The sequence below is a fragment of the Lontra canadensis genome, unplaced genomic scaffold (assembly GCF_010015895.1).
Source record: "Lontra canadensis isolate GAN:19392208 unplaced genomic scaffold, GSC_riverotter_1.0 scaffold20, whole genome shotgun sequence".
Classification (NCBI taxonomy): Eukaryota; Metazoa; Chordata; class Mammalia; order Carnivora; family Mustelidae; genus Lontra; species Lontra canadensis.
The window spans coordinates 8,345,925-8,363,085 of NW_022631014.1; the positions used below are offsets into that span (position 1 = coordinate 8,345,925).

Here is a 17,161-nt window from a genome sequence, read left to right on the forward strand (position 1 = left end):
TCCAGTTACATAAAGCACAATAACAGGCAATACTAATCTATGATGTTAGAAACCACGATAATGGTTATTCTTAGTGGTGGCAGAAGTGACTGGAAGGGAACAGATGGTTATTCCTTGGATTCTGGTGGCCTATTCCTCAGGCTGGTTGGTGGTTATGTGGGTGCTCAATATGAAAATCTGGTAAGCTCTACTTTTATAATTTGTGAATTTTTCTGTACATACTTCAGTAACAGTTACACTCTACTGAAAACATAGAAAAATATTATTTTAAAATGCCTTGCTAACTACTGCATGTGGATATACTATGCCAATCAATTACTGCTTCTTTCAAAAGTTTGTGTTTTTCAATAATTACTCTAAAAAGTTCATTGGAAGGTCGTGGCCTGGGGCACCTGGGTGGCTCAGCAGGTTAAGTGTCTGCCTTTGGCTCAGGTCATGATCCCAGGGTCCTGGGATAGAGCCCTGCCTTAGGCTCCCTGCTCAGCAGAGAGCCTGCTTCTCCCTCTCCCTCTGCCTATAGCTCCCTTTGCTTGTGCTCTACCAAATGAATAAATAAAATCTTAAAAAAAAAAAAAAAAAAAAAAAAAAAAAAAAAAAAAAAGGTCATGCCCAGTGCATTTTTCTGTAAGCAAAGAGCACAGTACTGGAAGCAATAGAGAAGATTAGAATTAAATACCTCTAGACCCATTTCACCGCGGGCTACTCTCCAAGCCACTGACCCAGATATTCTTCCACCAAGTTCTCCAGGTTTAGGGGTTTTGGGAGATATAAATTCAACAAGCTCCACAATAATCCTCTGGAGAAGTTCTTTTCTTCTGTTTTCTGACAGAGATATTTGCCTCTGTAATTCATATTTTAAAAGAAGTCATTAAGATTAGGGAAATGTAGAGGTCCGCCTCTAAGAAAGAATATACATAAAACATTTGTATTTTAATGGGATCTTGAAAGACATAACCAACTTTTTGTTCACATGTAGTTATTTGGAATGTAAGACAATGTGGAAAACTTAAAATAATTTTACAAATTTTGTGTAAAGAAATAATTTGACATCCATAGCCAACTCTTTATGACCTTTATTGTCCTAGATTTTAAAATGGAGGTAGCAACTTCTGCTTCCAGCTATGATAGACTAGCTGTGTCAGACCAACTATCCTACCAAAGAAAGGTAGCAAAAGCTGGGCAAAACATTATATGCAGGTACACATGTACAAACACCTGTTTAAATACAACAGAAAGCTACCAAGGTAACCAGAGCTAAACAAGCTAAGATCCCAAAGAAAGAAATGAATGTGGTCAACTGAACATACTCCACTTCCTTCCCTTCCAGGCATTTGCCAATCATTAACTGGTCTGAGCCAAAGAGGGTGAGAAAGAAACCATGAAATGATATTTTATGTGCTGAAAAACACAGCAAATTTTTACATTATCACAGTACGGCGGACTAAATCAGCTGGAGTTCAAAGCCTTTCAAGGTGAGCGGCTCAAGGGCCGTACATTGGAAGGTGAAATTCCAAACAGACCCAAAGACATTTCACCTTGAAACTCAATCACTGGGTTAAGGGGATCTGCCCTATCCTAACTGCTTGCCAGAACCAAGATTAGTGGTTTGGCTTTTAAATCATAAAAAACCCCACACTTGTATAATAGTAAAAAATTTCAATACTACCAAAGGGATATTAAATAAAAACTGAATCTTCCTTTTTGAACCTCTAATGCCTTTTTCCAGAAGAGTCACTGTTAACAATTTCCTGTGCCTTATTTCAAAAATTTCCATTCTTGGAGAAATGTTATAATTATATTCAAGACACAATTTCTTTGAAAAATAAAAACACACTTTTTATGTCTAGTATTACATACACTGAAATTTTGTTTCACGAAACTTTGGAAAGAGATGATATGATAACTGAATACACAAAAAAGCCATGATATTTAAAATAAGACCTCAAAGTTTTCAATGAACAAAAAACCATTTAACATATTAGAATATTTTTGCTTGCAAAATAATGCTGCTACTCTCAGAGTTTCAATGGGTTAAAAACTGGCCATTCCTGATTCTATAAAAACTTTAAATGTCCTCTCAAAAATGCCAAGTGCTCATACCTGTTTATTAAGTCCATTAATAGTTTCTCGAAGTAATTCTTCTTTAACCTCAGTTCTTCTGGAGATTACCTCATCATGTTTACAAGAATATCGCCAAGTGACATCAACCACCTCAAATTACAGAATACAGTATTTAACAAGAATACAACCATCAACCTTAATTTGCTAACTACCTAGAATGTATATAATTCTTAGTTTTTTTAAATGCTATCCTTTGTTTAAATTTTAAAACCTATTAAAAAAAAAAAGAATATGCTTTTTATTTATTTTTCTAAGATGTACACTTCCAGGAAAGCCTATGATAAAATGAGATTTCCAGGGCACCTGAGTGGCTCAGTGGGTTAAGCTGCTGCCTTCGGCTCAGGTCATGATCTCAGGGTCCTGGGATCGAGTCCCGCATCGGGCTCTCTGCTCAGCAAGGAGCCTGCTTCCCTCTCTCTCTCTCTCTCTGCCTGCCTCTCCATCTACTTGTGATCTCTCTGTCAAATAAATAAATAAAATCTTTAAAAAAAAAAAATAAAATAAAATGAGATTTCCAGAACATTTCGTTTTTTAAAACTTATTTACAAAGTTGATTTCATAAAATTAAATAAAACCTTGTTCCATTTTTATTGTATTAAATTTACATTAAAGAACTAATTTGTGACAAAGGTACAAGACAATTTAATGGAAAAAAGAGAACATTTTCAACAAGTGATGCTAGGGCAACTTGTTATTCTAAAGGAAAACAATGAACTTCAACCCACACAGTGGACTACATACAAAAATTAACTCAAAATGGATGACAGACCCAAATGTAAAACCGAAAATATAAAACTTTGAAAAGAAAACACAGGATAAAATCATTGTGGCTTGGGCTACGCAAAAATTTCTTAGATACGTCAAAAAGCACAACCCATCATTTCCACCATCTATACGAATACTGAATCATTATGTTGTACACATGCAACTATATGTCTGTTATACCCCATTTAAAAAAGAAAAAAAGCACAATCCCTGAAAGAACAAATTGATTAACTGGACGTTATCAATTATGTCTCTTCAATAGTCACTGACAGAATGAAAAGACACACCAATAACAAGGAGAAAATCTTTACAAAGCATCTATCTGGAAAATGACTTGTATGCAGAATATAATGCAGAATATATGAAGAATTCTCAAAATTCAACAATAAGGAAATGAACAATCCAATTTTTAAAAAATGGGCAAAGAAAACTATGCATGGCAAATTAGCACATAAGAAGATACTCAGTATTATGTCATTAGGGAAATGCAAATGAAAACCACAATGAGATACCACCTCACATCTATTAAGAAGGCTAAAATTAAAAAACAATAACAACAAAAGCGACAACAACAAAAAAAAACAAAACCAGATGACCATACTAAGGATATAGAAGTTAGCAAGCATATAGAGAAACTGGGAACTCTCACATACTGCTGGTGAGAATATGAAATGGCATATGACTTTGGAAAAGAGTTTAGCAGTTTCTTTTTCCTTCCTTTTTTTTTTTTTTTTTTTTAAGTTTAGCAGTTTCTTAAAAAGTTAAACATACACCTACCATATGATCCAGTCATTCTACTTCTAGGCATTTACCAAAGAGAAAAGACAGCATATGGCAATATAAAGACTTGTGCATAAATGTTTACAGCAACTTTATTTGAAATAGAAATAATAAAAAACTGGAAATTACCCAAATGCGCATCAACAGGTGAATGGATAAACAAACTATGGTATATGCATACAATGGAATATTCAGTAATAAAAACAATTTTTTTTTATGACTTTAAAAATTTTTTTTGAGAGACAGGGAGTGGAGTGAGCAAGAGAGAACATGAGTTAGGGAGGTGAAGTGGAGCGAGAAGGGGAGAAGCAGGCTCCCCACTGAGCAGGGAGCTGGACACGGGGCTCCATCCCTGGACCCTGAGATTATGACTTGACTCAAAAGCAGATGCTTAACTGACTGAACCACCCAGGTGCCCCCAAATAATAAATTATTGATACATAAGAATAACATGGATGAATCTCAGAATTATTATGCCGAGTAAAAGAAACCAGACCACGCTCACCAAAAAGAACATACACTGTATGATTCCATTTTATATAAAACTCTGGAAATGCAGATTCATATATAGTGAAAGAAGGCAGACGCATGGTTGCCTAGAGAGTGGTAAGAAGGAGGGATAACAAAGGAGATAAGAAAACTTACAGGGATAGTGAGCAACTTCACTATCTTTTTTTTTTTTTTTAAGATTTTATTTATTTGACACAGAGAGAGAGATCACAAGTAAGCAGAGAGGCAGGCAGAGAGAGAGGGGGAAGCAGGTTCCCCGCCAAGCAGGGAGCTGATGCGGGGCTAGATCCCAGGATCCTGAGATCATGACCTGAGCTGAAGGCAGAGGCCTAACCCACTGGGCCACCCAGGTGCCCTGTAAGTTCACTATCTTGACTATAAAGGTAATTTCATGGGTGTACACAAATGACAAAATTTATTAAATTATTTATTTTCAATATAAGCTGGTTCTTATATGTCAATTATACCTTCAAAAGCTGTCCGAAAGAAATATTTCATTCTCAGAATATAATTTTTGCGCTTATGCCTTACCTCATCCTTAGAAAATGCAATGACATAGGAAAGCTTCTTGCCCCACCCAATTTCATAAAGGAGTGGCTTATCACAGACATCTTCACAGGCGTCACAGTGCAGCCACCGCTGCTGAGAAGGAGAATAGACTTCTGTCCAGACATGGTCTACTCAAGAGACAAGAGAGCAACAGAAAGAAAGGAAATAAAAGTTAAGTTTATAAAACCAGAATGATTTCCAACAACTATCCACAAACTCTAAAGATAAGGATCACAGAAGAATTTGTAAGGGTCTAAATTTTAGTTAATAGGTCTGAGCATTTTGTGGCACACAAGATTCTTAGCATACTTGTTTAAATTTTTTTGTCTCTCTGAAATCCTTAAAAATGTTTTTGGACTATGTCCTTTAATGCGGTCAGTTTTAAGCTTAATTAAAAATAATGTGAGCTCTAACTCTAAAAAGGTGAATATATTGAACAACGGCATCAAAAATATCAGGCTCAGTCTTTGCTAATATGAAGGAGCTAATGACACTTTTGAAACTGTAGTCTCTTTTGCCCTGTAAGACCCAAACCAGTAGGAGGTCTAACGAAGGATCTCTGGTTACTGATGTTCTATATTTGATTGTAAGAGAACAGTAATTCTTAAGTGAAGGTTTCATTTTATCCTAAAAAACAATAGAAACACAAGTAAAATTCTGACAAGGGAAACAACTTTTAAATACGTAGAAGAGTCATTTCTAAATAAGGACAATAAAAATTTCACATGGTTTTTATTACCCTTTTTGTACACTGAGATTTAAGATTATTACACCTTTTACACTAATTGCTATCAAAACAAAGATTTCTAGAGCATATTACATGTTATTATTCATACAGAAAAAGCATTAAAGTGTCATGATAAACTGTTTATAAAACAATGTTTATATTGTCATGTTTAAAGTGCCCAGCAAAATGTAAGTGTACTACAAAAATCTTGAGATTCCCCACAAAAAACTCGAGGTTGATATTCTTATTTTACAGAAGGCAAATGGAAACTCAGAATGAATGACAAGGCCAGAGAGTAACAGACAGAAAATGATGAGCCCAGACTGTAAACCCAATCTTGAAGTCTGCATAGCCCTATTGATCTGCTCACACCATGTTTTGTACCTGTGTAATCCCAAACATAGCGAGCTTCAAACCCTAAGGCTCGGCAGCACAGTGTAAAACAATTGGCCCACTCGCCACACCGTCCACATCTTGTTTCCAAAAGTTTCTCAGGATTATTATATCTGTTTTAAAATAATCATAAAAAAGCTTTGATTCATTAACAAAGAATTTTAAACATTTTTTATTACCTCTGTGCTAAACAGTAATATTTCTTATTTTGTATTTTTAAAAATTATTTTAAATTGAAATATATTTGACATACAATATTATATTAGCTTCATTTCACATTCTTAGACAGTGATTATAGAGCCAAGAATATATTATTGTTAACAGAAGCTTTTTTGTTACTTTTGTTAATTTTTTGTTACTTTTGTTAATTATGTTAATTTAATTAATTTTGTTAATAGAAGCTTTAATGAAAATGATTAAACAGTGGTACAGCCTTCAAGGAGTTTACAGGCCTTAGAGGAAGAAGAAATTAACACAAAAACTAATACATGGCAGAATGTGACAAAACCATACATTAGGTCAGATTGAGTGTTATGTAAGAGTGGTTGTGAGGACAGCTTGTATTTAAACTGGGCCTTGAAGGGCAGATTAGATTTGGATAGGAAGAGATTCTCTAGAAAATCTGCTTAAAGCATTGATATTATTCTAATAAGTGGTATAATTAGCTCATGCATTTAAAAGGTAAACAACTTAATAAAAATTTTAAAAACTAAGTTGAACTCAATTCTACTTAAAATACTACTTTTCTAATGATTTTTTTTTTTTTTAAGACTTTGTCAGAGAGAGAGAAAGCAAGCAAGTGAGCACACAAGCAGGGGGAGCAGCAGGCAGAGGGAGAAGCAGGCTCTCTCCTGCTAGGGAAGGAGCCGAGTTCAGGACATGATCCCAGGACTCTGGGATCATGACTTGAGCCAAAGGCAGATACTTAAACCAACTGAGCCACCTAGGCATCCTTCTAATGATATTTTTGATTGATTTTTTTTTCCCTTCTTAACTCCTTAAAGGTGCTTGCTAATATGGAAGTTGTTTTTTGAAAGATGTTTGCAACAATGTTTTAAAAAGGTACTCCAATTATCAAATTATCATAAATTGGAGAACACCAAGCTTTGCATACTGTGTTGAGAAGGATCTCGGTTGATAAAGCTAAACAAGAAATGGGCCCTAGCTGAGTAGAGATGCTGGCCGTGAGCTTGTGGAAGGAAGCCATTATGTGAATAAACTGGCTCGACAATGACAAGTTTGTCTTAAGTAGACGCTGTTGTTTAAACTAGCTAAATTAAATGAATTTAAAATTAAGTAGTTAAGTAATTGAAAAAAGATGTAAATTTATATGAAGAAGTAATAACCACAGAATTAGAGCATCCTATGCCTCTTCTATATACTACTTGTATCAGTTGAATGATCAGCTTAGCCTAGAATTAATAGTGTTCATCATCCCAACTCTATACATAGTTAAACAAGTTAACATTAACAAATTAACAGTTAACAAGCAAACAAGTAGAAAGGAAAACAGTAAATATCTTTGTTAGCTTGTGCCCCCTCCACACTGCATTATCAGTTTATATCTAACGGCCTAGAAAAGTTTATGAGGAAAGAGATTTAATTATTATTTTTTATCTTCCAATCTTTGCAAAGTGCCTGTGGCAAATGTATGCTGACTGAAGAAATAACCTGAATTAATTCTATGTCATTCATAGATACTAGATTCTGTATATTCCACAGGGCTGGTTCCTAGTTAGGACACAACTGAGTCCTTAAGCTCCAAAAATTAGGGATTTCAAATACTTGGTATCTTTTCCTGACCAGTGATACAATCAACATTTGTAAGTATTGTCAATTTAAAAAAACACTGGTAAGAGGCTTGTGAATTAAAGGATGAAAAAAGTTAACTAAAAAGTTCAAACTTTTTTAGTTTAAAATTTAGGTAATGAGGATATGTTAGGTTGAGCCTGGGAGGCACCTGATTAAAACAAAATTCTGTTGTTAAAAAGAAAACAGCAAGATGGTATTATACTTCTACCTTCCATATTACCATCTGATGATTATTTTAAGTACAGCATTGTCTTTAGTGTCACAATTTATCAGTATTATTATTAATGTTGCTAGTGTTATTTTTATGTGCTATCAATCATTATTAAAGTTATCAGAAAGTTAAAGTTATATAAAGATTAATACAAAAGTTACATTAAAAGTGCTAAGACTATACTCAATTTATATTCCAGAGCAAGAATAAACATACGTTTCCTATAAAAAGGCAGTAATTACTTTAGACTTTGCAGGCCATATGGCCTCTGCTGCCAGTATTCAACCCTGCCACTGGAGTGTAAAGAGTTATAGATCATAAATACATAAATCAGCATAAATGTGTTCCAATAAAACTTTATTTATAAAAATAGGATGTGGGTTGGGTTTAGCCTGTCAGCCACAGCTTGCTGACCTCTGTCCTAGAGGAATGTATTTCTAATAATTGAAGAGTTCATCCAACAAAAATTCTTTTCTAACCATTCCATTAAGGAATAATGGAATCTAACTTTACTGTCCCGTGGACACCCACCTTGGGAATCGATTGCTGAACTGGCATGCACTGCAGTAATGATCTTCTACTCTGTTTGCACCCCACTTCATCTCATCATCATTGGGGAATAGTGATTCACCTCTACACTTAGTCTGGCCTCCACATTTGCTGCACAAAATGTCATTCACCCATTGAAAAAATTCTTCCTTAAACCAGTGTAAAAGCTCCAGCAGAAGAAAATCCTCATCACTTACATTAGTACCTGAGAAGTTAAAACAGAGCCAAGTAAGATCTAAAGCTGATAAAAACTAAAAATAGACATACATACTTTATTCTCGAATATGGAGCCAAAATAAATGAAAATATAAGAAGATCTAAAAGGTTTTCTCAAATCTGATGCAAGAAAAGAATTGTCAGCATATTGTGAACCAAATACACTGTACATTTACAGGGGCAGGACATTTACCACTCTGTAACCTCTAATCAACATTATGCACTAACAAGTGAACTGAACACAGCAACCTCTCAGGGAACTGTGGTCAATAAGTAGTTGATCTTGAAACATAGGGAGGTTAAGAAATCAGTTTAATTTTAAAACATTTAAAAAGGACTACATTCAACTTTTTATCAGGTATATATACAAGTAAACAAGAAACAATAACAAAATCACTAGCAGAAAGCACAGAATTCCAGACACCTTAAAAATTCAACCTATCAGCTTTTCTATCAGTGTTTCAACTATACAGTATAATCCATCTGTGAATACTCACCATAAATCACCAGAAACACAACTATGTCCACACAGTATACAACAACCCTGGCAAGTAAGTACAGCCTATATTATATAAAATTGTACCTATTTGTCAAAATAAAAAGATGTCTCTTAACCATATTCAAGACTGTGGTACCTTGGGTAAGAAGAGAAGGAGAGGAGAAAAGAATATATAGGAGACATATAGGAGTTCTCATCTCTTTCAAGTTTTATTATTAAGAAGTGATCATAAAACATACATATGAAGGTACTATATGGCATAATGTGAACATCTAGTAAAGTTTAATGCTGGTCACAGGTGTTTGATACATTATACTCTATTTCTATAGTTATACTCCATTTGTTTGATATCGTTCAAGATGAGAAAACTGTATTAGGAAAAAAACTAGAGAATATAAAGGCTAGAAATATATTATGTTCCTGGATGGGAAAACAATACTCCAAAGTTGTTACTCCTCTACAAATTAACCTGTAATCTAATGTAAACCCAATTACAAGATAATTTAAAAAGTATTTAATTTAAAAAATTTATTTAAGAATTTATAAAATAATTTTTCATAAAATTTGGCTAAGAATATAATAAATTCATTTAGTAATGTCAAAACACATTACAAAATTTTAATAATTACAATATTGTGATATTGGTGAAAAAAAAAAGCAGATCACTGAAACAAAAGAATGATTCCCAAAAGATCTTTTTTTTCTTTTTTTAAAGATTTTATTTATTTATTTGACAGAGAGGACAGAGATGACAAGTAGACAGAGAGGCAGACAGAGAGAGAGGGGGAAGCAGGCTCCCTGCTGAGCAGAGAGCCTGATGCAGGTCTTACCAGGACCCTGAAGGCAGAGGCTTAACCCACTGAGTCACCGAGATGCCCTGATTCCTAAGATTTTTAAGTGATACATGATATCTAATAAAGTTAGCCTTTCAAAGTAGTTCTAAGAAGATGGACTGTTCAATAAATGATTTGGGGACAATATATAAATTCTATATTGAGAGAAGGAATACTATAAAGGTAACAGAAGTCACAGAATATGTTAATGACTGTGGTAGGGAAGGGCCTTCTTAAGCAAGATGTAGACTGTGAAATCAGTAATGGGAAAGAATAAGCTTTCTTAAATTAAAAGTTATAGCTTATGAATTTCAAAAGATACACTAAATGAAATTAAAGAACATCGGGAAAGGGGCATCTGCCTTCAGCTCAGGTCATGATCCCAGAGTCCTGGGATCAAGCTCAGCATCAGGCTCTCTGCTCAGCGGGGAGCCTGCTTCTCCCTCTGCCACTGCCCCCTGCTTGTGTTCCCTCTCTCGTTGTGTCTCTCTGTCAAATAAATAAATAAAATCTTAAAAAAAAAACCAACAGAAAACAACACTGGGAGAAAAAAAAATGTAATATATCTAACAAAGTATCCAGAATATATAAAGAATTTCTATAAATTGCTAAGAATATTAGCAAACCCATTAGAAAAGTTCAAAGTCTATAAAAGAAGTCCAATAATTTCATTAAGTAGAAATAAGTACTCTCGGTACTTCTGATGTAAACTGAAAGATAATTTGTTTGATAGGATCCTTTACAGTGTTAAGTCACACACCCCTGATACCTTTATATTTATCTCAGAGAAACACTTGTGCATATACACCACAAGGCATGCTTTACAAGAATTCTCACTGCAGGAGCATTCAAAATAGAGAAAAATGGTAAACAGTCTCAATGTCTAGCAACAGGGAACTGTATAAACATTAGTATATGCATACTATAGAACACTATGGAGGGTTCAAAAGGTTTCTAAGACAAGTTAGTAAATGAAAAACACCAAGAAACTGAAGATACATGGGATGATAAATTTTATGTAAACCCACACAACTGAAACTATTTTTGCAGGTAACTATGCATGTAAATACATACGAGAAGGTATGAAAAGAACATATCACACGGTAATACCTGTTACCTACAGAAGAGGTGTAGGACTGACTGGGAGGGAGAGTTTAGCTTTTCTCATATAATATGAAAGTTTGTATTAGATTACAAATGAACTTTAGAAATACAGCACTGCCACCCTTCTTCTCCATCAAGTGCCTAAAGCAGAGTAATCTTTTTAAAAATGCAAGGCCAATAGTCACTTGTGGTTAATGTGTACTTAAAATGTGTTGACTATAGCTAAAGAACTGGACTTTTGATTTTTTAAAGCTTAATTTAAATATAAATACCTATATGTGGCTAGTACTGCCCTGTTTTCTAGAATCTTTGCAATCGCTCCGTTCCCCCTTGTCTTTTCATTCTGGAAATCTCCTTTACTTGCAGAGATTTACCTATCACCCTAAAGTGTACTCCAGGCCTACATTTTCACCTGGTTCAGATAATGGCCAGCAGGTACTTTAAAGCATTTCCCTTCAAAGACTGTTCCTATTGACTCCTCTAATCTTCCAGTTGCCTGAATTCAAAACTGGACAGTCCTCCTTGACATTTTCCTTAAGCATACACAATGCCTTGTCACATCAAATGCACTCAGCAACTGCAAACAACATGTATTCTATCACCCCAGTAACTCACATCCATTTTCTCCCCTGCTGTCAATACCCTGTTCACCCTCATTCCTCTTTTGGAAATTCTATTACTACTGTGTTTCCACTCTTCTCTCCTTGCACTCTGTTATTCTTGTTCATTTTACAAGTTATAGCTAGATCAATTAAGCACACCTCTGAGGTCACTCACATGCTTAAAGCTTCGATGGTTAATGCAGCTGAATTAAGTAATCAAGAATACTTGACTTCCTTGAGCAATGGCTTTATTTCCTCCTTGCTAATGAACAGACTACATAACCTTTTTGCTTCATGTTCAATCATACTAACATTGTAATGTTAGCTTTACCACTAAGACATGTACATCCTCCTTATTTCTTTGGTCCTTATTTTCTATTTCAAAACTTTGTCGAAAGTATTCTTTGTTCCATTTTATCTCTAGTTCTTTTAGGAAAGATTAAAAATGTAAGATAAATTCAGTATATATTTCTCTGCCTGAAATTCAATGTCAACCAAAATATGATCTCAGCCTACCTGATCTCTCACTACTCTTTTACCCACTCCTTACACTACACATAGCCAGATTTTATTACTCATTGTTCCCCACATAGAATATAACTTTTCTGCCTCCATACATGCTGTTCACTACATTTGGAACAATACCCCTGATTTCTGCCTTAGTAATTCCTGTGGCATCTCAGGTTATTATTCCAATTCATCCTTTATAACTTTAAAAAAAAAACCCCAAAACTCAATCTTCTACTGATTTTCACAATACCATTCTACCAACCTGATATATTCTTTCTTTCCTACTTAAAGCTCCATTATAGTGCTCTTAAATTTTATGTGTGAAAGAATATATAGACAAATCTCATAAGTCACACTCTGATGTGAAATTATAGATGGCTTATCTTACCCCCATTTTCTAAATTTTCTACAACAAAGCCATGTATTATTTTTATAATTACAGGGAAAAAATGCCAGGCAAATGTCGAGAGGGAGACTGCTGTGTCTCCTCTGTGGGGCTCAGCCAAATGAGTCACACATAAAACATGCTCTGGTAAGTACCTGTTAAACAGGCATTTATGTCAGGGATTATCTAAAGGAGCACAGTACTTTAATGTGGACAGGGTCTTTGTGATCACATATTAATAAGCATTCTTACTCCATAAATTATTAAAAAAACTGTTAATTCAAGAATATGAAGAATTGTCTCAAGGTCTCACAACAATGTTGCTGAATTAAGTCTCAGGCCCAGAATGGTTTTCAAATACAAGAAAATGACATAGTATAATATAATAAAAACAAAACTACCAAAATACAATAGGCAGCAAAATACCTAAATGAGATATGTGAGGAGTGATTAAATGATTAAAAAATGGAAAAGAGACTCATAGTTAATCCCTCAGAGAGACTTCCAGTTTTAGCTCTGACATGTAAAGAGCTTAGAGTTGTCATTCCCATCATTACGACAACAAAAAACTGAACAAACCAAAATCACTGACTTTTCTTGAGCTCCTTAGAGTTCACAGGGCAAACTGTCACCCTAAAATCTGGAGAGACAGACAAATACAGAGAATCTCAGACAAATACATGGAATCACAACCAGCCATCTGCTATACAGAACAGAAGCCACCGGAGCCATTAATTGGTAGAAACACTTAAATGATAATTTTGACAAACTGCTGGAGTCTGAATATGGACAAGCTTTAATAAGAAACACAATCTTAGGAGGGGTTCCTTACACTTTTGTGGGTTTTCCTTCCAACAATCCTACCAGGTTTTCTTGGTGAAGAGCCAAAAAAGATCCCCTCATAGCTCTGAGAAGAGAAGATTAAGAACTGCAAAGTATGGGGCACATGGGTGGTTCAGTGGGTTAAGCCTCTGCATTTGGCTGAGGTCATGGTCTTAGGGTCCTGGGATTGAGCCTCGCATTGGGCTCTCTGCTCAGCGGGGAGCCTGCTTCCCCCTCTCCCTCTGCCTGCCTCTCTGCCTACTTGTGATCTCTGTCAAATAAATAAATAAAATCTTAAAAAAAAAAAAAAGAGAATTGCAAAGTATGCCCAGAGCCTTCTTTACAATTAAGACTTACTCTTCAGGGAAAAAGATTTTACTAGAGCCTTTGCTGAAGTGGGGAAAGGGAACTTCCTTGACCTTAGCCACCTCTAGCCTTCCTATCTCATCTATGGGAGGAAAAAGTTAAGAAAGACTTGGCAAGGTCACAGGTCTGAGGATACAGGCCCACTAAAGCACTGAGATTTAATCATCAGATTACAGAGGGCTTCTACTCCCCCTTGCCTTACCACTACACCAAAAAGGCTCTGGTGTAACAACAATGGAATCTACTAAAAGATGCAGACTATATCTAAGGAGGAGTTTTTTAGAAACAACAGGGGAGACAAGAATACCAGAGGAAGTCCGAAGTTTCTGACACCTACTGCTAACATTAAACATAACCCAACTCCTTGATGTAAGACCTTATATAAAGGGCTTATTCATCTCAGCTCCTACTACCCAATACATCATGTCTAACTTACAACAAACAAATACAAGATGTATTAAAAAGCAAGAAAAATCAGTCTAAAGTGATAAAGCAAGTATCAGAACCACCCTGATTTTGGAATAAACAAACAAAGAATTTAAAATAACTATATATTAGGTGTTCTCATGAAAAAAGTAAACAACATGTAGGAACAGATGGATAATGTAAATAGATTTTTTTTTTTTGTCTGTTTAGAAACTTCAAAAAAATTTAGAGGAAATGCTAGAAATCAAAAACACTGTAACAGAATGCCTTTCGTGGGCTCATCAGTAGATGGGACACAGCCAAGGACAGAGTCAGTGAGCTTGAAGGTAGGTTAACAGAAACTTCCCAAACTGAAAATCAAAGACCAAAAAAAAAAAAAAAATAAAGAAAAAAGGAAAAAGAGCACAGAACATTCAAGAACCGTAGGAGAATATCAAAATGGACCAGAACATCTAAGAACTGTGGGAAACTGAGGCAGAGACAGATAAAAGTAAAATAGGATACCTTCATTTTGGAATACCAGAAGGAAAAGAGAGAAAGAAACGAAATATTTGAAGCAATAATGGCCACGAATTTTCCAAAATTAGTAAGATTCCAAACCACAGACCTCGGATGCTTAGAAAACACCAACCAAGAAACTACACCTAGACACGTCATATTCAAACTGTAGAAAACCAAAGATAGAGAAAATCTTGAATAAAGCTGGGGATGGGAGTGAGCTGGGGGAAATGGGGAAAACCTTACCTAGACAGGAATAAGGATGAGGATTATAACAGACTTCTTGTCATAAACAATGGAGGCAAGAGTACCGGAGGGTAAAACATTTAAAGTATTGTTGAAAGAAAACCTCACCAACCTAGAATTCTATATCCCAGTGATATTTCCTTCAAAAGTGAAGAAAAAAATTAAGGGTTTCTCAGGCAATAAAAAATTGAGGAAATTCATCTCTAGCAGATCTGCTCTGAAAGAAATATTAAAAGAAATTCTTTAGGAAGAGGGAAAATGATATAGATCAGAAATTTGGATCTATGAAAAAGAAGTGTCAGAAAAGGAATATATGAAGGTAAAAGAGAATCTTTTATTTTCTTATTCTTGGCCTAAAAAGTAACTTCTTTAAATCATAACAAGAGCAATGTATTGGGTGATTACAGCATATGACTGCAATATTATAAGGATGGGAGGGAAGAACTGGGATGATTCTGTTAAAAGGTATCTGCGTTATACATGAAGTAGAATAGTGTTTTTGAAGATAGACACAGTTAAAACATTTACTGGAAACTAAGGTAACCCCCAGACAAATTATATAATCCCCTAGAAAATATAGTATTAAGAAATGACTTAGATAAAAGCTAATCACATAAAAACTCAAAGTAAAAATGCTAACACTGGAAAAACCTAACAACTAAAATCTTAAGACTATTAATGATAACACACAAATATTATTGGTTGATGAATGTGGTAGGTATCATTCTGAGGCATTTACATGTACTATTTTATTTATTTAAAAAAATCATCCTATTTTCAAATGAAGAAACTGAGGCATAGAGATCAAATTACTTGCTCAGTGATGCACAGTAAAGTGGCAGAGCTGAATTTATTCCCAGGCAGCAGACAGCAGTGGGTGAGAAGAACCATATCATATACCTGTAAACACTCTCTCTTTATTAGCCGAAATGAATCAATGGTCTAATCATATGGATTAATCTTCAATGTGGCTTCTAATTCACATTAAAATTCACTAATAATACTATCATACGTTCCACAGACTTAAATTATATTATACCTAAAGAAATTCATATACCAATGATTAAGCTGCAAACATATACTGAGGTTTAAAAAAAAAAAAAGATGTGTTAATGATGTGTCTATGAGGTACACACAGTAATACTTTACCACTGTTATACATCTTAAAAATCAGAATAGAAATAGGTTAGAATTTTATGATGTACACAGCAAAAGGCAGCATTTCAGTGTTTCTCTTTAGCAACAGATGTATATTTAGCAATGAATGGTTATATAAAGCTACTACCTTTATCCAATTTTCTAGCTCTAGATAACTTTTCTTGAGATCTCCTTTTTAGTTCTTGGACTGGAATACAAGCCAGTGCTTTCTCTTGGAGAGCAAGGTTCTCATAGACCAGCACATGCTGAATGTTGGACCGGAGAACTTTTAGAATGACTGAATCAGTAGTAACCTAATAGAAAAAAAAAAAAAAATACTGGTTAGCTTTTCTTTGTATGCTACAAAAATAACATATAATCAAAAATGGTGGTTCTATGATTTCATAGGTAAAGAGGAATTATGGGTTTACTAAAATATAATACTCAAAGCCTATATAATATTAGTTTTAGGAGATACCCTAGAAGTATATCTTTAGGAGATATCTTTGTCACAGTCAAAGATATATCTATTCTTTTTCTTGGAATATATTATTGAGGATATATTTAAACAGAGGTATGCTAGATTCTTGATTACAAGTTTGGATCAAGATAGTGCTCTGAGGGGTGCCTGGGTCGCCCAGTCAGTTAAGTGGCCAACTCCTGATTTTGGCTCAGGTCATTTCTTGGCTCAGGTAATGGTCATAGAGTCCTGGGATTGAGCCCTGAGTCAGGCTCCATGCTCAGCAGGGAGTCTGCATGAGGCTTTTCTCTCCCTCCCCTGCAGCCCCTGCCCCCATTCACATGCACCTGTGTGTTCTCTCTCTAAATAAATCTTAAAAAAAAAAAAAAAAAGACAGTGCTCTGAGCAATGCATCTGACAGCCCTTCCAGTTCAAATCCCTGCAAGTAACATAATTTAAAAAAACAACAACAAAAAAAACCCCTCCATATGGCATTAGTAAAGAAGGAGTACTCTTCAAGGATCAGGAATTTTGAAAAATTCCTAAAAGAGGAATAACAGATACAAATGGACTAAAGGAAAAAACCATGGAAATATGACTCCCCAAAAGAGTGGTTATACAAACTAAAAAAAAAGTTTTC

The 17,161-nt window shown here is 34.8% G+C and overlaps 1 protein-coding gene across 6 annotated transcripts in view; it reads right to left on the minus strand.

Moving 5' to 3' along the window:
- NGLY1 (N-glycanase 1) overlaps window positions 1-17,161 on the minus strand; it is a 58,408-nt gene that overhangs the window by 11,711 nt on the left and 29,536 nt on the right. For 5 of the 6 annotated variants that reach the window (XM_032860983.1, XM_032860986.1, XM_032860985.1 and 2 more), the window contains 6 exons: window positions 16,210-16,375; window positions 8,400-8,622; window positions 5,837-5,958; window positions 4,708-4,853; window positions 2,101-2,211; window positions 677-841 (listed from right to left, as the gene is read on the minus strand). In XM_032860983.1, coding sequence (XP_032716874.1) covers window positions 677-841; window positions 2,101-2,211; window positions 4,708-4,853; window positions 5,837-5,958; window positions 8,400-8,622; window positions 16,210-16,375 — 933 coding nt within the window. Of the gene's footprint in view, window positions 1-676; window positions 842-2,100; window positions 2,212-4,707; window positions 4,854-5,018; window positions 5,141-5,836; window positions 5,959-8,399; window positions 8,623-16,209; window positions 16,376-17,161 lie in introns of all 6 variants that reach the window. The other variant, XM_032860987.1, reaches the window with a different exon arrangement.